Raw genomic sequence first — 24,000 nt, 5'->3', positions numbered from 1 at the left:
CATTGGCTAAAAGAGGACAACATAACAGGTTTTTTTTTTTTTTTTAAAAGGGTTGCAAACCTTGCTTAGTGTAACTTCCAGGTTTTCAGTCCGGGTGGGCAGAATGGCTCTGTTTTCAAGAGGGTCTTTTGAAAGCCCCCCCCCCCCCCCCCAATTCACAGCCTTGTCCTAGAAGGGTGAGATCCAGACAGTCCAAGGCCGGGCTTATCTCTAGAGAAAGATTTATAGATTTCCACCTATAGGGAAAGGATTTGCATTTTTGCCTTGCCTGGGGCAAGTGGGACATTTGTCCTGTGTCCGGCCAAGCCAAAGGTGGGAATAGACTGAGGGGGGTGGGGGGTGGGCAGGCAGGAGGCTCTTGAGAGCTAGGTAGGTGGCTTCAAAGATTTGGGGAGGGGGGGCGAGGACAGGAAAAGAGTGGGGGAGAAAGGCGTTTAACTGTTCAAGTGGATATAATCAAAATTGATTACACTTTGCTTGTTCTGAAGGCTAGCTGTTACCAACAGCAACATCCCCTCTTCCTTCCTTCCTTCCTTCCTTCCCTCATCCATCCATTCATTCACTTTCTCTCTCCTTTTCTCTTCCTTTCTTCTTCTTTTCTCATCTTCCTTCCTTCCCCTTTTCTCACCTTTCCTTCTACTTTTCTCATCTTCCTTCCTTCTACTTTATCTCATCTTCCTTCCTTTTCCTTTTCTCATCTTCTTTTCTTCTTCCTTCCTTCTCCTTTTCTTGTCTTCCTCCCTCCCTCCTCTCTCCTTTTCTCATCTTCCTTCCTTTCCTCCTTCCTTCCTTCCTTCCTTCCTTCCTTCCTTCCTTCCTTCTCCTTTTCTCATCTTCCTTCCTTGTTAGATCAGGCTGAATGACACCCTTGATTTAAGATCACCCAGGGAATTTTGGAGACTCCTCAAACCTAAATTTGAATGTTCTGATTTTTGGGGAACCCCCTCACCACCACCACCAAGTTGTCATTGTACAACACCTTTCTCCCCCCACCCACCCAACTAGGCCCCTCCCTCCATGTTCAGAAGATAACTCAGCCACCACTGGTCACCAAAGGTTAAAAAGAAATGCAGGTTTCTCAGTGCTTTTGAGTGTCTGCTGGCCTCGTGTTTCTAAGTTGGCCCTGCTTTCCTTGATTTTATTCAAGTCTAGTCATGTTGGGTGACTTTAAAAATTTTTTTAATGGGGAGGAGGGAAGCTGACTTTGAATTGCAGGCATTCCTGGCTGTGGAGAGGACTAAACTGCGGTGAGGTAGCAGCTTTTAGCCACGTGGAAAGATGTGGATGTGAAAAAAGGAGGCGGGTGGAAGTGTGAGTGAGGACTACTCCTGCTATTTTGGTTTACTGCGAGATGCCTGCAGTTTTGGAGTGAATTGGCCGCCCAGAGTCGGGGGTGTGTGTGAATTGGGCAGCCATACAAATAAGTTTAATAAATGAAAAACAATTTTACTGCAGCATCTGAGAATTGGTTGTGCTTCCCATCCAGAGCACAGCCTGCCCTCTTACTCTGAACTGTAATTAGCTTGATTATTCCTGACGCGGAGGAGGAGGATGGTGTCACTTGCTTTCTGAGCCATCCCGGATACTGGGCTGGAAGGGACAGATGTTTAATGCAGTGTGTAATTGGGCAGAGACCAGGGATAGCAAACAGTCACGTAATTCAGGTTGTGTGTTTGCACTGACACACTGCCCCGTGGCTGGCCATGCCATCACATGGCAGGTTGAATTATAATATACCTGGCTCAGCAGAGCAATCAGGGTCGCTTTACAAAATATCCTTTTTCAGGAGCAGAACGTAGCTTTTGTTTTAACCAGATCATTCCATTTTTTTAAAATCTGTCTGCTTCCAGATTTTCTACCTTGTCCTTTCCAAGGATTCTCCCGTCTTAAGGAGATAGTTCTTCTTGTGTCTCTTTATCTTAGGTGTATTTGTGAATGGAGGGAGTGTATAAATATCCACATTTATGTGCGGATGGAGTATTTAAATAGCCACACTTGGAAGATGAGTTTATTGTCAATACATTCTATAGCCTATGCTGCAGTGCAAACAAGGAATTCCAGGAGAATCTAGGCTGGGAATCTGTAAAATAAATTCCCACCAAGCCTCTCCCACGTTAAAACTGGGCACTTAAAAGTAAATAATCACCCGGAAACACAAACTCAATCCAGGTTTTTGTGGACTGCATGGTGGAGAGCCCATTTCCCAAGACTGCCTTAATTATGTAATTCATTGGGGTGTTTTTTTTTCAATGAAATATCGCATGCGATTTGCATAGCGCTTATTTCCGGACATCTTGTTCTTAAGCGTTCGAGCAAACGCATCTATGGGGGGGGGGGAAACTACCTTATTTTTTTAAAAAAAGAGGAGTGGGGAGTTTCTTTATTGGGCTTCGAAAGAGAAACGGAGCCGCTCGGCGCTTTCTTGCAACCCTGTCCAAGTGCCACGTTTGGACTTACTCCGCCGCGCAAGTGGTTGTTTCCAAGGGGGAGCTTCAGTCCTGCTAACTTGACAAATGCAACCAAGAATTTATATGCGTTTATTTTACTTTTTTTGCAGAAAGTGGCTTGGGCCGAGGTTTTGATGATTTGGGGGGGGGGGGTTGCATGCATTTGGGAACGGGTGCCCCGCGATTGCAAAGCGCGAAGGGAGACCTGTTGCCTCCGCCCACAGAGGACGGCCTCAGACTTCCGGGAAGGGGAGGGGTTGGGCTGCGTGGGTTTCCCGTGCCGGGGAGGGAGGGGGGGGGAGATGCAGTTGCAGCAACATCAGCTGGGAGATTTCGTGTGTGTGTGTGTGTGCTTTGCAACCGAGAGCGCCTGGCATTTGCAAGCCTTGGCTTTTGCAAGTCGTGGTTGTGGGCCGGTGGTTTTGCCTTCTTCCTTCCCCCTTTTCCCAAGCGTGGCTGTACGGGGCTGGGAGCCCTTTTGCGCTTGCACGCCAGCCACGCTGCCCGGGCGCTGCGCGGATTTGCAAAGGCGGCGGCAGCGGCAGCAGCGCGGATGTAAACATTCCACAATAGGGCTCCCCGGAGAAGGGGCGGGGCCTCCCGCCAGCCAGGGGGGCGGAGACAGCCCGAGAGCGTCGAGGGGCGGAGCCGCCTCTTTCCTCGCCCGCTCTCTGTAAATCCCACCCTTTCTCTTGATTGGCGTCGCCTCTCGTCCAAGGGGCAGCGGCGGTAGCGTAGCTCCGGCCAATGAGCGCCAGGCAGGGCGGGTCCTCCGCGTCCCATACGGACATTTTCTCGCCTTTCTCTCCGCCCACTTTTTCTACACTCCCCCCCTCCCTCTCCCAACCCGCCTTTGGCATCCCCTTCCTGGGAGCTGGCAGCCAATCGGGGCGGCGGAAGGGAGGCTGCGCCGCGCGGGGATTGGCCGAGGCGCTAGAGCGGCAGCCCGGCAGCCCTGTAGCCGCGCGGGAGGCCTCCCCGGAGCAGGGGAGGGGCGGGATTTCTCAGGGAACAGAGAAGCGGGCAGCGCTCGGCGGCGGCCGTCCTGAGACGGTTGGTCTGTGGCAGCGGCGCCCCTTCCCATTTCCCCCAGGACCCCCTCACGGGAGCCCGAGACCTGCCTGGCCGCCCACTCGCCCGGCCCGGCCTTCTGCCCTTTTCCTCAGCGCGGGGAGGAGAGAGACGGGGGACGCGGACGAGGATTCGCCGCGCCGGCTCTTGAGGCGAGGTGAGGCGGCGCTCACCGGCGGCAGCACGGAGGGGAGGGGAGGCGGGCGCGCGCGGGGCGAGGAGGGAGGGAGGGAGGCGGCAGCGCGCGCGGCGTGACGAGAGCCCGAGAGTCTGCGGGGGGGGGGCGCGCGCGGGGAGGGAGGGAGGCAGAGAGGGCGGGGCCTGGAGGCGTGTGGCGCGCGCGCTCGAGCGTGCAACGGGAGGGCGGGCCCGGCCGCCGGCGCTCGGCCAATGGCGGCCGCGGGTGCTCCAGGGCTCCGCCCCTTTGGCTCCCGAACGGCCGCGGCGCCCCCGCTCTCCCCGCAGGCTCCGCCCCAATTTTTGCTCCTAGCCCACCGCGGGGGCGGCCCTCCGGCGGGGCTCCTCCCACTCCCGTCATGCCTCTTTCCCCCCCCCCCCTCCCCTCCGGTGGCCAGCCAGGCTCCTCCCCGGCGACGCGGAGAGGCGGGGCAGCTCCCTGCTGCTGCTGCTGCTGCTGCCGCGGCGGGCGGGAGGGCTCCCCAGGCCCATCATCCCCAGCCGGGCGCGGGTTACGGGCCGCTCCTTGCTTGGGGTGGGGGTGGGTGGCTGGGATGCTGCAATGCCTTTCCCCCTCCCCCCCCCTCCGTGTCTTTTGGGGCTCCCCCTCGCCAGCATCGCCCTTGGCCCTTTTCTCCGCCTTCTAGGCTAATTGGGGAGGGGGCAGCACATCTGGAGAGCCACAGCTGGGTCCTTCCCTTAGATCTCGGAGCATCCCATTGGAATTCTGTGGCTCCATATGAGGGTGGTTTTATTAGGGTTTTATTTTAATGTAATGTATTATCTCCCATGTATGTATTGTCCACATACCTTTTATAAAAGTATCTATCTCTAACCTCTCTCTCATATCTATCTTTCTGTTTATTATCTATCCATCCACCTATTCATTTATCTATCCACCCATCTATCTATTCCTTTATCCTTTATCTATCTCTCTGTCTGCCCATCTATCAATCCATCCATCTATCTATTCCTTTATCTATCCTTTATCTATCTGTCTGTCTATCCATCCATCCATCTATCTATTCCTTTATCTGTCTGTCTATCCATCTATCCATCCATCTATCTATTCCTTTATCTGTCTGTCTATCTATCCATCCATCCATTTATCTATCCTTTATCTGTCTCTCTGTCTATCCATCTATCCATCCATCTATCATTTATCTATCTATATCTCTGTGTATCATCATTATCGTTTCCCTTTTCCTCCCCTTCTCTTTCTCTCCATTTGTCTATCATCTGTAACTACACACACACAAACACACACACAGAGGTAATCCTCAAATTCCGACCACAGTTGACCCAAACATGTCCACTGCTAAGCGAGACACTTGCTAAGTGGATTTTGCCCCTTGTGGCAACCTTTCTTGACACTGTTCTTATATGAATTGCTGCAGGTGTGTTAAGTTAGTGACACAGGTTCTTAAGGGAATCAGTTGCTGTCTTTGTCAGAAAGTTAATCAAAAGGGGAATCCTGTGAGCCCAGGATACTACAAGTGTTGTTATATACGTATATAATTGCTGATTTAAACTCTACATCAGTGATTGTATGACCTGTAGATGCCATATGCGAAATCAATAAACAAGAGAGCCACAGTGGGAGGAAGGCTGATGGGTCTGAGTCTGCCCCCTTAAAACGGGGGGGGGGGAGGTTGTCCTCCAAAGGTATGGGGGTCCCAGGGCTTCCTTTCTTCCATCTCCACCTGCTAATTCCCTCCTGTCCTTTTGAACACAAACACATGGGATTGGGAGCTGCCCAGACCTGCTGAATGATGGAGCTTCTAAGGGGGGGGGGGGGGACTTCCTTAATTGTTGCAGCAGCAAAGAGAAATTAACGTAGGATATTCAAGGCAGGGGATCTAAGGATTGTCTTATTGTTTGGCAGAGACTTTTTTCTCAAGGAGAAAAAAAAGAATTCATAATTAGGAGGCATCTTAGAGATTTTCCAATCTGGTGCTTCTTAAAATTGGTGGCTTTAAGACTTCAATTCCCAGAATTCCCCAGCCACCATATGTGGGGACTTCAATTCCCAGAACTCTTCCACTTAGACCTTATCTAACCCATCCAATGCTTTTCAGATCAGCGTTTTTTTTCAACCTTGGCAACTTTTTAAGATTTGTGGACTTCATCTCCCAGAATCCTCCCATAGCTGACTGGGGAATTCTGGGAGGTGAAATCCATACATCTCAAAAGTTGCCAACTGCAGTCGGATCCCACCCAGTGCAGGAATCTACTTGTGCCCTACACCTAATAGATGGTCATCCGACCTCTGGATCCTCTCTTGCCATCTCGCCAACCTTCCTTCCTTCGCTTATTTCCATTCCGTTTTACTTTGGTGGCTGCTTTTTTATATGCTGCTCTCCAGCTTAGGTATGCAATCCTGGGGAGTTGTTGTGGGGGGGGGGGGTGGCACATCCTTGACAGAGGGAGAGAGAAAGAGAGAGGGAGTGGGGGAGAAGGAATGGCTAGTTCTAACCCGAGCACCTAATTGCAAGCATCTGTTGGCGATAAATGCAGCAGCGTCCCTGTGTCTGCTGGAGAAATCTTTTGAGGATGGATGTGTTGGCAGTCCAGATACTCTCTGTCTTTGCAGAGTGTATCAGGGACACCCTTGTGAGACGTCCGTGGCCTTTTCCATATCGGCTCTTTGCTGTTCCAGGCTACTTGCTCTGAATCTCTCACCTCTCGGCTGGGCTTTCTGTCCTCAGATGCTCCATATCTCCACACCAACAGGCAGTCCTCGGCCAGACACCAGGGTGTGCTAAAATGGGATTTACTCCTATTAAATCTCCTCTTGAGTGTGCTTTAAATGGAATGATTCAGTGCGCAGCCTTTGTGAGAGGCTGTTTAAATATCATAGTTGTTGGCAGTATGAAATTTGGAGGGCTGGCAGGCTTTTTCCTCTTGTTTATTTCCTATTTTAGGAATGCAAAGCTTAATTAATCCCCCCTGGTCAGAAATAGATATCTAGCTTAGCATGGATGAGTGAGCACCTAATATTTCTCTCGATTACAAGATTGTGTGTGTGCGTGTGTTTTTTTTTTTTTTTTAACTGAGCTAATTTTTTATTTATTTGAGAAATATGAGAATTCCTTTATGTTTTTATTCCGCATTGCTAGTTAAGCGTGCACGATCTATTTGCAAAGCCCTTTGTAACGTTAAGATTCCTTTATATTTGGTTTCCTGTGGTGATGCTAACTACCGAAAAACGCAGTAATATTAATAGTTCATTGGGGCTAAAGTTTCATTTTGTATATTTTTATTTTTCATGTTATTTATTTATTTATTTTGCTGGTTGGATGCCAAGCAAAAATGGGGTTATCATCAGACAAACTGTTGGGTTCATGTAAATATATTAAACCATGGCTTAAGATATATATATATATATATATATATATATATATATATATATATATATATATATATACACACACACATATATACACATATATATATACACACACACACACACACATATACATATACATATACATATATGTTGTATTTGTGCTAATAAATAAAGGGAGACTAGTATAGATCTATTTCAAGCTATTTAGCTCTCATCAGCTAGCCATACCCTTACTGGGATTCGAATCTGTGCTGTATTGCATCTTAGGCAAATGTGTTAACCATTAAGCCACAAGGTTCTTCTCCTTATCAGCTGAGCCAGGGAGATAGGTGTGTATTTAAAGTCATACATATATACATATATATTCATATCTTGAACTAAAAACACACACTAGGTTTTATAAACCACGATTGGTAGCTGTGTTTGTATAACACACTAAAGTGATGTTTTGGTTTAGTGTAAAATACTTAGTTAGATGCAAGTCTATTGATTTAGAGGCATACAGTTAGGATGCTAGCCACAGTTCATTTATTTTAAATTCAAAAGGCTATTCAGGTTCAAGCTCAAAACTCAAGGAGCCATACTTAGATGTTGCTTGTATAGGACACTTCGACAGAAGCTTTTTAGATCTTGAAAAAAAGTTACACGCATCTGAATTTCCAATTTTTACTGGGGTTATATTTTATGCCTTCCAGTACATCATAAAATCTATCAGATATCAGATCCACTACCGCTTCAGTAAGCTTTCCAACCAGTCTAATGCGTCAACAATAAAATTACTTCGTGCCTTTATTAATAATATGTATGTTAGGGATTGACGTAATAATCCTGCGTTTTTCCAACCTGCGACATCCCAAATGTGTTGCATCCATGCTCGATACAACTATAGTGTCGCCCCTAAGCTTGTCAACTTTAAGATATATGAACTTCATCTCCCAGCATCCCTCATGACTGCCGGGGGGTGTGTGTGTCAGGCTTCATCCAAGACTGTCCCTTAAAGATGTTCCAGAACCCTGTGAGCTTTTAAAAAGTGAGACATGTCAGAACTGTTATGGGCAGCCAAGTTTTCTGAATAGTCTCCCTGTCTTGATAATTGTTTAGATTTAATCCAGTGTTGGAAAGCTTGAACAATGAAACAAAACACTGGAAGTTTTTAAGAAGTTGTTAGAAGTGATGTAAGGTTTCCTGCCTAAGCAGGGAGTTGGACTAGAAAACTTCTGAGGTCCCTTCCAACTCTTTTTATTCTATTCTATTTCTATTCTATGAACTGAAAATACACCTTACTTTTTTTATTCTTAGCCTTTCTTTTTTCTGTTCATTTCCACAATTTTTTACCCGAGTAGTTACATCAAATTTTAATTAATGAAGTCCCTTCCACTTTCCTTCTGTCATGACCCCAAAGACTGAAAGATCTTCTCTGGAAAATACTCATTGCGGGGACTAATTGTGGATTATGCATTCCTTCTCTCTTTGAGAAGGAGTTAAGAGAAGTTTGGCGTGAATCTTTGTCTTGAAAATTGTATTGCAAACAGAACAGGCGATACTACTACTTTTTTTTTTGGTCCCATGTTTTCATTTGTCCTTAACGTTTAGATCAGAGGTTTTCAAACTTGGCAACTTTAAGACTTGTGGACTTCAACTCCCAGAATTCCTCGGCCAGCTGAGGAATTCTGGGAGTTGAAGTCCATAAATCTTAAAGTTGCCAAGTTTGGAGACCACTGCTTTAGCTCTACCAAGTGGTAGAAAGTATAGTATTGCCTTTATTGTCATTGAACATCATGTATACAACGAAATTGGTTAGTGTAGTGTATCTTTTCAAACGCTATTCATGACTCCCCCTCTCCTAACTTTTGGCCCATGTTTGTGTGTATTTGCTATTCCAATAAATATGCCTTCAGGTTTGGGGGTGCAGATGTGGCAAGGCCCCTTCCGTTCTCAGCATCTTCAGTTTTCCCCCTTAGCGGTGAAGGTTCATCCCTTGATGTCAAATGCATTCTTCAGATATATGTTCACGGATTAATTTTCATGTACTCAGTGGCTCACTAAGCATGTTCCATTACTGCAATGAAAGGCCCGTACATTTGTATAATTCATCCTCACTGCAGGCAGAAAGACAAAAAGCACAGCAGGAATTCACATCTCCAGTCCTTAAATTCCTTTTCCTTTTTAGGTGCTGAAGAGGGGAAATAGGTAGCCTCCGTCAACCTTAAGTGGGGTTGGTAATTCATATAAAACATGTCTGTGGCACTTGGTTAAGTTCATTCAACACAGATCTGCGGACTTCGGGGGTTTAAGCCCGGGTGGAAATTACGCTCATTCGTCTGAATTATCCTTTCCGTTCTATAAATAAAAACTGATAATAATCAAAGGCAGATGTTGGCATCGGCTGGCACAGATTTGATTTGAAGGTGTGAAGGACAATTGTGGGGGAGGGAGCCCTTCTCATTTAATACATTTGTATTCTGGAAAGTCAATTTAAGGAGGACCTTAAAGAGGGACGGCAGTGGAAAGGAACACTTTCAAAAGGTTTTTTTTTCTCTCTCTCACCGTTCTGAAAGAGAAAACAATTTCTAATCCCCCAGTATCCGTTCCAGCGGCTCTTTCTTGCCTAATCCTGTGGGCAGTTCCATAGCAGCTGCTTCAAAGCCATGTGCAAGGTGCGTGTTTCGTTGGAAACAACAAGGGAGAATATTTACTATGCTCTTGAAAGGCTGCTGAATCTAAGTGACTCATTCATGGAACTGCGCTGCCAGCAAAGCTTACAATAAATGCTCCAGATGCAATTAATGCTCTCTCTCTCTCTCTCGCTCACACGACGCGTTTTAGAATTAATACGCCAAGTGAAGATCGCGCATTGCTCAAATTACTTCTGGGTCGCCTCTGCAGCCACTCGGGACCTTAACCTCTCGGCTGCAGATCATGTTCAAGATATATTTAAAAATGCATTCAATTCTGGGAGTTGAGTTCAAAAGTGGCAAAGGATGGGCGCCCCTCACTTAGATCATTTAAGGTTGTGAAGGGGGTGGTTGATTGTCCTTCCACATAGTTCTTGACTTATAACCTTCCACGTAGTGACCGAAGTTACAGCAGCATTGAAAAATGTGTCCCTTTTGTCCATTTTTCACACTTAACAACCGTTGCAACATTGCATGATCCAAATTCGGACGCTTGGGAACTGAGTCACATTTATGACCGTTGCAGTCTCCCTGGGGGGGGGGTCATATGATCCCCTTTTGTTGACCTCCTGACAAGCAGAATCAAATGTGGGAGCTCGCTTAACAACGGCGTTGCTAATATGACCACCGCGGCGATTCCTTCCAAGCCGCCCCGGCGGGAAAGGTGTTCGATGGGTCAAACTCCCTTAACCACTGCCGCCCCCTTTAGCCACAGGACGTAGCCGTAAGTCGAGGACTGCCTGTCTTTGATCCTTTCGGTCCCTCTCCGCAGGTTTCATAGGGCGTTCCTGAGCATGAATTCGGTCCCTCTCCGCAGGTTTCGTAGGGCTTTCCTGAGCATGAATTCAGGATGAAGCGGCGAGTGGAGGAACAGGACTCCCCCGTCTACGCGTCCCAGCAGAGGCGCATCGCCAGCAGCGGCGAGCCCTTCCAGCACCAGCACCGCGTGCTCGCTCCAGCCCCCCCTGTCTATGAACCTGTTTCGGAGACCATGCAGTCCGCTACCGGGATCCAGTACTCGGTCACTCCCACCTACCAGGTAAGAGGCCGTTGCCCGTCTGGTTCGGAAGCTCTGAAACGGCTCCCGGGAGCTGCGCAACAGCAAAAGGTGGGGTGGGGTGGGGTGGTTTTCCGCTCTTCCGCTTTCGACAAATCCTTGTGCTCCTTGTCGCAAGCGAACGCTTTCGATCACACAATTAATGGGGGTCCCTGCATTTGCGCGCGGCGGCTATCGCAAGCAAAGCTGCAGGTAGGGATACCAAAGGGCTTTCAGCTTCCCCACCACAACAGTGTGGAGAAGACTTTCCAACATCCTCAAGGTGAAGATGTCTCCAGCCTTGTCAGGTTTAAGCCTGGTGGACTTCAATTCCCAGAGTGATTGATCCTGCAACCTGAAGACGCCTGGATTTCCAACTGGCTGGAGAATTCTGGGAGTTGAAGTCCACCCACCTTCAATCTACCAAGATTGAGAAGCAGTGTTATGCAGCCAAACCAATGGAAAATGGAGGAATTTATGACCAGAAGTCTGAGGACACCAGGAATAGCAATAGCCCTTAGACTTATATACCGCTTTACAGTGCTTTTACAGCCCTCTCTAAGCGGTTTACAGAGTCAGCCTCTTGCCCCCAATAATCTGGCTCCTCATTTTACCAACCTCGGAAGGATGGGAGGCTGAGTCAACCTTGAGCCCGTTAGAATCGAACTGCTGGCAGCAGGCAGTCGGCAGAAGTAGCCTGCAGTACCGCCCTCTAACCACTGCGCCACCGCGCCTCTTACTGTCCTAGAAACCAGTCAAGAATTCTGGGCGTTATACATAGATCAATATGTACGTAGATATTTATACGTAGATGAATACGTAAAGGAGGATAAGGGATATGTGTTCAATGCCATAGCTATGCACGATAAGTACAAACCGTATTTGTTGTTCTGTTAAAACATGTATGGAAATGACAAAAGCCAGAAAGGTCGCTCTGTGTCCAATGTTTTTAATGTTTATTCAATTTAATTTAAAAAAAAAAAAAAACTGAAACCAATAGAGAAGATAGTAGGAAAGATGACAGAAGATGAGAAACTACTATACTAATTTCCTTGTGATTAGTAAAGAAAAAGTTAACAGGCCAAAAAAAAAAAAAAAGAATTCTGGGTGTTGGCACAGAAGGCTTAAAGTTGCCAAGTTTGGAGAGCCCTGCTCAAGATAATACAGGTGTTCTCCCCCCCCCCCCCCCCCGACTTAAACAATCATTTGTTTAGTGACCATTCCAAGTTACAAGCTACGCCCATTTTTCACACCCACGACTGTCGCAGCATCCCTGTAATCAGAGTCCAGAGGCTTGGGCAACTGACTCTCATTTATGACGGCGGTTGCAGTGTCCCCAGGCGATCATGTGATCTCCTTTTTCCAACCTCCCGTCAGTGGGGAAGCCGGATCCACTTCACAGCCGCGTGGCTCACTAAACAACTGCAGCCGTTCACTTGTAAGAGCCAATTGCTCTGATGCTATAAATTGTTTATATAAGGAAGAAAACTAGAGCCGAGGTGGCGCAGTGGTTAGGGTGCAGTACTGCAGGCCACTTCAGCTGACTGCTATCTGCAGTTCGGCGGTTCAAATCTCACCGGCTCAAGGTTGACTCAGCCTTCCATCCTTCCGAGGTGGGTGAAATGAGGACCCGGACTGTGGGGGGCAATATGCTGACTCTGTAAACCGCTGAGAGAGGGCTGAAAGCCCTATGAAGCGGTATATAAGTCTAACTGCTATTGCTATTGCTATTAACCTCAGGAGGGGGAGAGTCCGTAAAGTGCAGGGAAATTCCCTTTGAACAACTGCCACGCTCAGCAACAGGAATGGTGGGCTCGGTTGTGGTCGTAAGTCAAGGACTGCCCGAGTCGTCAGTTGGATTTTGAAATGGTGCAGCTAGTAGCATCACCCTTTTTTTTTTCCTTTTTTCACCGTAACTGAAAGAATGATTGTTTGACTCCAGGCAGGATCTTTGCAGGGAATTAACCCCCCCCCCCGTGGCTCTTCTTGCCTCCCTTCCCCAGGTGTCCACCGTTCCCCAGAGCTCCAACAGCCACGGACCCACTTTAGCCGCCGTCCACAGTGGGCATCATCACCCCGCCCCGGTTCAGCCTCACGGGAGCCAAGTGGTGCAGAGCCACGCCCACCCGACGCCACCAGCGGCACCAGTCCAAGGGCAGCAGCAGTTCCAGAGGCTGAAGGTGAGTTAATCCGTTTGATCCTCCACGTGCTGCTGCAGGGGATCGGAACAGACCTGGAAGGGACCGGGGGAGGTCCTCTAGTCCAGCCCCCTGCTCAAACAGGAGACCCTGTACCATTTCAGACAAGCGTCTGTCCAGTCTCTTCTTAAAAAGCTTCCAATGATGGAGCACCCAGGTTGAGAGACACGGGCGTAAAGCATCTTCAAACTAGACCGTAAAATAAATTCCGTGTTTTGTGCGTGTTTGTTGAGTTGCGGTTTTGATCGTCCCTCTTGTTCAGATGTGAACTGCTTATGCTTTATTAATGGGGCTGTGTTGTACGTTTCCCGCTCCACACAAAGCAGCATTTGCATCTTCGGATATATTTGTCGGTTTGTTCATTTATGTGCTCCACTTTTCAACTCTATTCTCTTCATACTTTTATAACCAGTGAAGACACGGTGTTTATTCACTCCCCTCCTCCTTCCGTCCTCAGTGGTGTAAAAAATGAAGCTGCTACTTTGTGCCTACTAATAGCTTTGGAAGACTTCGTGCAAAGTTGTATTTAACATTTAATCATTTTCTTGCCTGGGTTTTGCTGAAGGATGCAAAAAGCATAAAAGCTTTGGAAGCGGAGTCAGTTCTGAATTCTTCGAAGAGCACGTATCTCCAGGATCAGAATAAAATACCAGCGATTCTCTTCTTTTAATTGGAATCATGATTATTAATAGACTTAAATGAGATTAACCTCACAATGTAGGTTTATTACAGCTCATTTCTTTTTATTAGCCAAACCAATCTTCCCGATACTTTGTAAGTTCAAATTCTTTTACTTAAAATTTGTTGGGAAGATATTGCTCTATAAATATTATTAGGCCCTTGGTTCAGTTTTGAACATTTAAATAAAGTTCGCTTTTCTCTGTATTTTATCATTGGTATCCGGACTAAGTTTACTCTTGAAAGCGTGGAGATGAAAATATTGTTGGAAAGGGATGTTTTTAACTTGAGCTATTTTGGTTACAGGTCGAAGATGCTCTCTCTTACCTTGACCAGGTGAAGCTGCAATTCGGTAGCCAGCCTCAAGTCTACAATGATTTCTTGGACATAATGAAGGAGTTTAAATCTCAAAGGTATAAAGAATGGCTGCTTTCCCCCCCTTTTTTTGCATTTGTTTTTATTTTCCTATATTTGATGGGAATCCAACTGTTACGGCTTGTTCAACAAACAGTAGTGAACATAAATGTAGGCTAATGCTTAAAACTCAAGCAATCTTGCAATAATTCTGCAGGAATCTGACAGCTTTCTTTTGTCAGGGTTCCAAATAGCATCCAAAATTAAATCGGAGTCCGAGGCAAAGGATTCCTCAAAGTTCCCATTGGTGAAGAGAGCCACGTTGGCACATCTGGGAAACCTTGAATCTGAAAGCTTCCCGGTTTTCCCCACCCAGTTGAAAGTTCAAGATCCTGCCCCCACACCCACAAGTCCGTCGTATGGTCCAATCTCCCACTGCCACACTGGCAGCTTCCACCCATCCATTTCCGGTCAGGTGCAGAGGTGCAAAGACAAAGGATGACCTTGGCTTTCTAGAAAGAATGTTGTTATGGCTACCTATCATCTAACTCCGTACAATCCCCTCCTCCCATTTTCCCACAATGGAAAATGCAGAATAGAAAGTGTGGCAGGCCAAAGACCCAAGAGAAAAGATGGCTTTTAGGCCTGACATCTTTTCTTTTCTTTTTGCCGGCTCCCCGCACAGCATCGATACTCCCGGGGTGATCAGCCGCGTCTCTCAGCTCTTCAAAGGCCACCCAGATTTGATCATGGGGTTCAACACCTTCCTGCCTCCCGGCTACAAAATCGAAGTGCAGACCAACGACATGGTGAATGTAACCACGCCAGGGCAGGTGCATCAAATCCCGGCTCACGGCCTCCAGCCGCAGCCCCCGCCGCAGCCCCAGCACCCGTCTCAACCTTCAGCACAATCGGCTCCCACCCCGGCGCAGCCAGCCCCACAGCCGCCACCCGCCAAGATCAGCAAGGTGAGAGCGCAGGTGGAAGCGGTGTAGGAGCAGGGGAAGAAGGGTGGGGGGCTTGAACACGATGGCTCCCCAGGCATTGGAGGGCCTCTTGAAGGACAGGTGAGAAGAGCAGGGTTTTGAAAAGTGGCATTTCTGAAACAGGTGGAAGATTGGGGGGGGGGGGCGCAGTGGTTATGCAATTTGGCAGTTCGATCCTGACCAGGCTCAAGATTGACTCAGCTTTCCGCCCTTCCGAGGTGGGTAAAAGGAAGACCTGGATTGTTGAGGACAAGAGGCTGACTCTGTAAACAGCTTAGAGAGGGCTGTAAAGGCACTGAAGTGATATATAAGTCTAAGGATTATTGGGAAGGAAGGAAGATGAGCGGTGGCGCAGTGGTTAGAATGCAGTACTGCAGGCTACTTCTGCTGACTGCCAGCTGCCTGCAATTTGGCAGTTCAAATCTCACCAGGCTCAAGTTTGACTCAGCCTCCCGTCCTTCCGAGGTGGGTAAAATGAGGACCCAGATTGTTGGGGGCAAGAGGCTGACTCTGTAAACCGCTTACAGAGCATTGTAAAGCAGTATATAAGTCTAGGTGCTCTTCCTTCCTTCCCTCCCAGTGGTTAGAATGCAGCATTGCAGGCTAGCTCTGCCCACAGTCGAGTTCAATCCTGACCAGCTCAAGGCTGACTCAGCCTCCCATCCTTTCGAGGTCGGTCAAACGAGGACCCAGATGGTTGCGGGCAAGAGGCTGACTCTAAACCGCTTAGAGAGGGCTGTAAAAGCACTGTGAAGCGCCATACAAGTCTAAGGGATATTGCTATTTTCAGGTTTAAGTTTATTAGATTTATATGCCGCCCTTCTCCCAAGGACTCCCTCCCTTACTTCTCCCTCCCTTACTTCCGTGGTGGCGCAATGCTTAGAATGTAGACTTGCAGTCTGACTCTGCCCACTGGTCTTAAGTGTGGGGACCTGTCCTAAGTCAAATTTTTTTTTGGGGGGGAGGGGGGTATCCTTCAAACTTCAAACTGATACTAAGCCTCCTCGGTCATAAGCCGAGGGCTACTTGTAATTCTCGACCCCTCTGGTCTCAAGCTACTCTAGTCGTTACTTTTAAAGCCCTACATGACATCGGACCTGGCTGCCTGAGAGACCGCCTCCTGCCAGTTACCTCCCAGAGACCTATTAGATCGCACAGATTAGGCCTCCTCTGGATTCCATCTGCCGGTCAATGTCGGCTGGCGACCCCCCGGGGGAGGGCCTTCTCTGTAGCTGCTCCGGCCCTCTGGAACGATCTCCCCGTTGAGATCCGGACCCTTACTACCCTTCCGGCCTTCCGCAAAGCGACTAAGACCTGGCTGTTCCAGCAGGCTTGGGGCTGTTATCCAGCCCCATTCTAAGTTATGAATGTTGTTGCAATTTTAAATTGTTGTTTTTATTTTTATATCCCCCTCCCCTTTTTATTGTAAGCCACCCGGAGTCTTCCGAGAGTGGGCGACATAACAAAACCAATAAATAAATAAATAAATAAATAAATAAATAAATAAATAAATAAATAATCCTTTGGCTCTGCTTCTTCCAGCCCTCCCAGCTCCAGACCCATACGCCCACCAGCCAGCAAGCTCCTCCGGTCCCTTACGCCTCCCCTCGCTCTCCGCCAGTCCAGCCCCACACGCCTGTGACAATCTCCCTGGGGGGGACCACCCCCTCCCTGCAGAACAATCAGCCCGTGGAGTTCAACCACGCCATCAACTACGTCAACAAGATCAAGAACCGTTTCCAAGGGCAGCCGGACATTTATAAGGCCTTTTTGGAGATTCTCCACACCTATCAGGTGAGAGTTCTGCCAGCCAGCCCTTCCTTTGGAGGTTCTGAATCGGGGGACCTGAGCAGAAGAAGGATTGTTGGGGGGGGGATTTTTTTTGTGGGTGGGCAGTGGGACAGAGGATCATCCCTCCTGGCGTGAGATCGTTGGCATTTGCCTGTCTACCTTGGCTGCAAGAGGGAAACTTTTTCACCGAGTGTAAAAAAAAAACTGAAATCGATGCAGGTGGAAAGTAGGGAGAGCTGAGTTCCCTTTCCGGGGTCCGATTTTTGGTGACCTCTTTGGGGCAAAGCACCAACCGCCTCCAATGTGTGTCCCTTGGGGCTCTCTGAGCTTGCTTGTTTTCCTGCAGACGTTTCACGACCCAGCTAGGCAACATCATCAGTGCTAGAAGGGAAGAGGGTTAGGATTGTGACGTCCTTGGGGGCTCTCTGAGGTTTCTTGCTTTCTTGCAGGCGTTTCGTGACCCAACTAGGTAACATCATCCGTACTAGTCTCCCATTTGCGTGCTGCCTGAAGTGTTTGACACCCATATGTGGTGCCAATGAAGGAAAATATTTGTAGCTCGGGGTTGACGCGAGGGGCTCCTCGGTGCTCTCCGAGCTGGCTTGTTTTCTTGCAGGCGTTTCGTGGCCCAACTAGGCAACACCATCAGTGCTAGTGAGAGAGCAGCAAGGACTCCTCATTTCAACCCTGAACTACAAATATTCTCCTTTATTGGTGCCTCCAATATCTTTTTTTTTTTTCAGCCCATCCCTTGCTACTCTTCTTTGGAAATCTCGCAGCTGGGTGTCCTCAAATTTTTTTTATTTTGTTTTTAATTTTTATTTCAAGGGGCAGCTGCTAAAAGTTGCCATCTTTTTTCCCCCCCCCCCTACTTCTTCTTCTTCTTCCTGAACCTTCTCCTCCTCCGTCTCCTCTAACAGAAAGAGCAGCGGAATGCCAAGGAAGCCGGTGGGAACTACACCCCAGCGTTGACCGAGCAGGAAGTCTATGCCCAGGTGGCACGCCTCTTTAAGAACCAGGAGGATTTGCTCTCCGAATTCGGGCAGTTCTTGCCAGATGCAAATAGCTCCGTTGTGAGTGAATTCGCATGCGCCGTCTTGCCTTTTACGTCCGGGTTTTCGGCAAAAACCACCTCCGGAGTTGAACCATGGGTTCATTGAAAACAGGCGGGACGTTTGCCTCGCTACCGCTGCAAAAAAAAGATAGTAAAATTGGGCCGGGTCAGATGGGTCACCCGACTTAGACCATCGCGAGTTTTATCTATCCCATTTTATTATTAGGAGCCCTTGGTGCTCTCTGAGCTTGCTCGTTTTCTGGCAGGCGTTTCGTCACCCAGCTAGGTAACATCACCAGGGCCGGTGGTGTGAGCGCTGGCGTTACCTAGTTTGGGTCCTGAAGCGCCTGCAAGAAAACGGGGGAGCTCAGAGAGCACCAAGCGCCCCTCGTGTCAACCCTGAACTACAGATATTCTCCTTTATTAGTATCTCGTTCTATTGGTAAAATTTTATCAGCCGCTCATCTTACCGAAAGGTAACTGGGCAACTTGCAGTCATACAATATACGCCGTGTTTTCCCGAAAATAAGACAGGGTCTTATTTTCTTTTGACTCCCGAAATGAAGCGCTTGGCCTTATTTTCGGGGAGAGCTTATTATTTTTGAGGTGCGGGAGGCCCCCCTAACCTCGGCCCGCTGATCCAGAGAGAGCCCAGAGGTTCTGTCTCTGTTTCTGGCACGCCCTTGCCAGCCCTCGCATCGCTGGGCCTGCCTCTATTTCCGCGACCGCCACTAAGAGAAGGGGCGCGGGAGCCAGGGTTTGCGGGAGTGGTCTCCGTGAGGCCGTTCTGCCTGGCTGGCAGGTGTATGTGGGACGCCTGGGGCATGTCGTTCTCCCCCCCCCCCCCAGGAAATGACAGGTACCGGCTGCACATTAGCGGGGAGGGCTTATTTTCAGGGGTGGGGTTATTTTAGCGCATGCACTCAAAAGCCTGTCTGGGCTTATTATCCAGGGAGGGCTTATTTTTGGGGAAACAGGGTATCTACATGAAAACGTACATGAATTTAAATCAAAGACCGTGCTGGGTGTGTGTGTGTCAGAGAGAGAGGTGGGATCTGTGATTACGCAATCACCCACCTGCATTGTGCTGCTTCCCCATTGGCCCAATGGGAAGATGCATGTCCTTAAGCCTTACAGAAGGATAGGAGGGTTGAGGCCAACCTCACACTGGGGGGCAAGATGTTCCAGGGAGCAGGAGCCACAGCAAAGAAGGCCCCCCTCGTAGACCCCACCAGTCGAAAATAATTGAGGTGTTGGGACCAATAGCATGCCTCCTCTGCCGGCACGAGTGGGGCAGGCCAATCCCCGCGGGGCGAGACAGCCCCACAAGTAACCTGGGCCTTCGGTTACAACTCCTTTACAGCCGTAACTCAAGGACATTCTGCGTAGAAGGCCTGGGCAGAATATGACCCCACGGTCAAAATTCATTTTTAATCTTCAAGTGCCCTGTGCTCACATCCCCTTAACTGGCTGGTTCTTGTGAAGCATTTTTTTCCCCCATGTTCTCACCTACGGGGCCCCCGTAACGGGTTTGTTTGTGGTTCTTCCCCCATCAGCTCTTGAGCAAGACCACGGCGGAGAAAGTGGAGTCGGTGAGAAACGACCACGGAGGCACCATCAAAAAGCCCCAGCTGAACAGTAAGCAGCAGAGGCCCAATCAGAATGGCTGTCAAATCCGGAGGCACGCCACTCCGGGGGTCACCCCGCCAGTGAAGGTAAGACCCCCGTTTATCACCCCTTTCATCTCAAGGCCCACAGCTGGTGGCAATTGCACAGTACTCAGATCAGGGGTGTCCAAACTTGGGAACTTTAAGACTTGTGGACTTCCAACTCCCAGAATTCCCCAGCCAGCCATGCATGATTTGAAGTCCACAAGTCTTAAAGTCCACAAGTTTGGACACCTCTGACTTGGATAATAAGCCCTTAGCAAATGAAAACAATATACCACATCTTGACTTTCTCCCAATGATAATATAGGGCTTTAATTTTAGGAACTAGTTAAGGACACCTGAGGGATCTTTAATGCCATAAAAGCAATATTTTCTACAGCACTTCCACATTTTATCGATGTTACTGAGTTAAGAATTTCTAATACTTCAGGTCTGGTCCAGCCCCAAGGAAAAGCAGAACTCTGAGAATAGAGAATTGGTAATCTAGAACAACAGTTGTCTCTTTTTTTTTTGTCCAATAATATATTTTTTTTGTTACAAATTTTAAGTTCTTTTACGAACAAAGGATCGTCCGGGTTTCCTTCCCTTTTTCCTCTTCCCTTATACACAATTATGAATATATAGTTAAATAAAATAACATTGTTAATTGTGTATAACCAGCTAAGTAACGTGCTTGTTATATTAAAAGTTGAATTTGAGGATAGAAGCTACCTCTAGAATTTAGAATAACGAATGGAAAATGAAATGATAAATTTGGTATATTTTTCTGAAAGGGTGAAAAATGGGAAAAATCTAAATTTTAAGATGGAAATATGGGAAGGAAATAATGGGGCTGAAACTGGAATGGTAATGTGATGCAAAATAAATGGTGTATAACAACACTTTCTTATTAGTTCCACGCTCAGGCTGCCTGGAGGATTAATCTAATTTTGAATGGGTTACTTTATTATTCCATATTTCGTAAGGAAGGAGTGCAGGGAACTGTAACCCCTGTTGTTCTTACGTTGTGTCTGCTTCTGAGGCCCTTAATTCAGGGGTCTCCGCCCGTGACGGCTTGTGGGTTTCCAACTCCCAGAATTCCACAGCCAGCATGGACATTCTGGGAGTTTGAAGTCCACAAGTCATAAAGTTGCCACCGTTGGAGACCCCTGAATTAATGGACAAATGCTTGTCCTACCAGCTAGTAGTATCAATACTGTGCCATTGTTCCTCTCCTATTCTTTTAACTACGCGGCAGCTCAGCGAATTTAAAATGTGCTGTGGTAGATAATCCCTTATTTATTCCTTTGTGTGTGTTGTGTGTTTCTGTGCTCTTCCTCTCTACAGAAGAAGCCAAAGCTCCTTAATTTGAAGGACCCATCCTTTGCAGAAGCTGGCAAACACGGCACAGAGTCTCTGTTCTTTGACAAGGTAGGAGAGCCGATAAAACGGTGCCCGTTTAATCCCCCAGCATTATTCTGCGCTAATGGGGGAATAGCAGCGCCACGCGGGTAGCCCTCGGTTTACAACTTGTTCCAAGTTGCAAGAGGTTTGGGAAATGAGATTTAACAACCAGACCTTGCTCCTGCCACGGTTGCCGCATCCCCACGATCCCAGGATCGAAATTTGGCAACTTGGCGTGCCTTCTCCCCAGGGTCACACTCTGCCACCTTCCCAGCTGGCTTCCAACGAGCAAAGTTACTGGGGAAAATGCGGATTTGCTTAAGGACCGTATGGTTCGCTTAAAACAACTGCAGGGATTTCGCTTAACACTCATGGCGAAAGAGGTCATAAGATTGGGCCTCCCTTACTTAAACCACTTGTGTAGCAAAGGAAATTCTTCCCTCGGTTGTTGTAAATTGAGGATTATTCACGAGAGAAAATTTGAGTTCATAATTTATGACATTCTTCAGCTGTTCAAGGATACTGCATGTAGGCAATCATCTTGGGTCTACAAGGAATCATAGTTGGGCGCTGGTGGATTCCTCCTCACCCTTCAGCTCCCCCTGGAATAAACGCACCATTCCCCAGCTCCACCTACGTCGTGGCTATCGGTTGATGAGCTTACAATTGGGCCAATGGGGGAGGATTAATGTAACGTAACCATCCTCTGCTACCAAATGCGATGTTCCCGTGGGTCGTCCATGAGGCCAATGTGGAGAAAAGACAGGACACGATCTTTCTCAGGATGGAGCGACCCAGATTGGGGGTCTGAGAGCCCCTTTTATTGAGATAGGACAAAGGCAGGAGGAGCAATAGCATGTGGTTAAAAACAGCCTGTAAAAGTACAATGTGGTTAAAAACAGCCTGTAAAAGTACAATTTCTAATCTACTGCTCAGAGAAGTTCTGTCTATATATGGTCAAATCCTGGACGTCATTGGTAGGGCACATCTCAGAATGTTATGTTATGCACTATCAGGATGTTACGGCGTTTTAGGAGTTTGTTTTCTCCTGTGTGGTTCAGCGTGGCTCTGCATGCCCTGGTATGAACTGGGCCATGGGGGACACACACCTACGCAAGGAACTATATTACAACAGATTAAGTTGTTGCTTTGCAAGAGAGCCTCCTCTTCTCTTTCCCAACTTTCTCATCCTTCTTTCTTCCTCTTCTCACTCCACCTTCCAGGTCCGCAAAGCACTGCGCAGCACGGAGGCCTACGAGAATTTCCTCCGGTGCCTCGTCATTTTCAATCAGGAGGTCATATCCCGAGCTGAGCTGGTCCAGCTGGTTTCTCCCTTTCTGGGGTAAGCAACTGAGCCTTTAATATCCTCCTTTGTGGGACAGACAACATACGCTGAAGAATTGAAAACAAGCTACCTGAAGTTGTTTGCATCGTAAACGGGCAGGGGGTAAATTTAACAAATCAAATAATATGTAAAATTGACGGGCAGAGAGCATCGTACCTTTTCCGTCTGCCAACAAACTCAAGAGTTCAAGGAACGGAGATACTCCTGCCTCAATTATTGGCAAAATCGCCCTGTGGTACCAGCCTAGCAAATTTCACTGCAGAAAGTGCAGGAGGAAGCTTTTTAAAAAGCAGCAGTTGCACCTTTCCCCCTATTAACAGCGATGGCGAATCTTTTTTGGCTTGCGTGCCATAAGGGAGGAGTGCAGGGGGGTCGTATGTGGGCATGCTGCACCCATAATGCAGTGCGTGACCCCCCAATGCACATGCACGCATGAGAGGCGCAACCCCCCCATTTTTTGCATGCTTTTTTCACCCTCCCCAGGCTCCAGAGGCTTTATAGGAGCCTGGGGAGAACAAAAACAGCCTCCCTTACCCCCCTAAGGCCCTCCAGAGGCTCCAGGGACCTTCAGGAGGTGTCTCTGAAGCCTCCGAAGGGCAAAAAATGACCCTAGGAGCAAACCGGAAGTCGCTCCTATGATGCCTCTGGAGCCTGCGGAGAGCGAAAAATGCCTTTAAAAAAGGCTGAATTCACTGTGCCCTGAGAAAAGGCTCCGCGTGCCACAGGTTCCCCATCCCGGCCCTATAAGATGATCAGAAGCTTATGCAAACTTTAAACCTTACTAAGAAGTGTAAAAAAAAATCTCTTTGCCACAGCAGCGGCGCTAACCTAGTGCGTTCGGTTTTCATTGGTTTATTTTTTTGGTTTCGTCCTTTTCAGAAAATTTCCAGAGTTGTTCACTTGGTTTAAAAACTTCCTGGGTTACAAAGAATCCTCTCACCTGGAAAGCTTTCCGAAGGAGCGAGCGACCGAGGGGATAGCGATGGAGATAGACTATGCTTCCTGCAAACGGCTGGGCTCCAGCTACCGAGCCTTGCCCAAAAGCTACCAGCAGCCCAAATGCACGGGTCGAACGCCGTTGTGCAAGGAGGTAATAGCAAGAGCCCGTTACACTTATATGCCGCTTTGTAGTGCTTCCCAGCCCTCTCTAAGTGGTTTACACAGTCAGCCTCTTGCCCCCAATAGTTCTGGGTCCTCATTTTACCAACCTTGGAAGGTTGAGTCAACTTTGAGACTGGTGAGATTCGAATTGCCAAATTGCAGTCAGCAGAAGGAGCCTGCGGTTCTGCACTCTAACCACTGGGCCACCACGACTCATGTTAAGCCGGCCATCTTTTCCCCCCTTTGAGGGTTTAAATATTGCTGAAAACCAGCAAGACTGGTGGGGTCTCCAGGGATTCCCGTTCCCCTCCCCCCTCCCAATAATTACAGGCAGTCCTCGACTTACGACCACAATCGAGCCCAAAATGTATGTTGCTAAGGGTGACATTTGTTGAGTGAGTTTTGCTCCACTTTACGACTTTTCGAATCCCTTTATACGAATTGCTAAGCTTGTGAAATCAATAACCCAGTCGTCAAATGAATCTGACTTCGCTTGTCAGAAGGTCGCAAAAGAGGGTCATGTGAACCTAGGGCACTGCCACTGTCATAGAAGCATCCATAGTGGCTGCTGCAGCGGCCATAAGTGTGAAAAATGGTCCTAAGTCCATTTTTTTCAACGCCGTTGTAACTGAACAGTCACTAAATGAACCGTCGTAAGTTGAGGGCTACCTGTATAGGTAATCCT

General features: G+C 48.0%; 1 protein-coding gene across 2 annotated transcripts in view; it reads left to right on the top strand.

Annotated features, from left to right (window-relative positions):
- The first annotated feature begins 3,417 nt into the window (after positions 1-3,417).
- SIN3A (SIN3 transcription regulator family member A) overlaps positions 3,418-24,000 on the top strand; it is a 37,963-nt gene continuing 17,380 nt past the window's right edge. For both annotated transcript variants that reach the window (XM_032232793.1, XM_032232792.1), the window contains exons 1-11: positions 3,418-3,675; positions 10,537-10,758; positions 12,759-12,935; positions 13,938-14,044; positions 14,671-14,953; positions 16,514-16,765; positions 17,683-17,835; positions 19,373-19,531; positions 20,813-20,896; positions 22,093-22,211; positions 23,094-23,304. In XM_032232793.1, the coding sequence (XP_032088684.1) occupies positions 10,570-10,758; positions 12,759-12,935; positions 13,938-14,044; positions 14,671-14,953; positions 16,514-16,765; positions 17,683-17,835; positions 19,373-19,531; positions 20,813-20,896; positions 22,093-22,211; positions 23,094-23,304 (1,734 nt within the window). In that variant the 5' untranslated portion in view covers positions 3,418-3,675; positions 10,537-10,569. The remainder of the gene's footprint in view (positions 3,676-10,536; positions 10,759-12,758; positions 12,936-13,937; positions 14,045-14,670; positions 14,954-16,513; positions 16,766-17,682; positions 17,836-19,372; positions 19,532-20,812; positions 20,897-22,092; positions 22,212-23,093; positions 23,305-24,000) is intronic.

This window comes from Thamnophis elegans, chromosome 16 (assembly GCF_009769535.1).
Source record: "Thamnophis elegans isolate rThaEle1 chromosome 16, rThaEle1.pri, whole genome shotgun sequence".
Lineage (NCBI taxonomy): Eukaryota > Metazoa > Chordata > Lepidosauria > Squamata > Colubridae > Thamnophis > Thamnophis elegans.
This window is presented reverse-complemented; position numbering and strand designations above follow the sequence as displayed.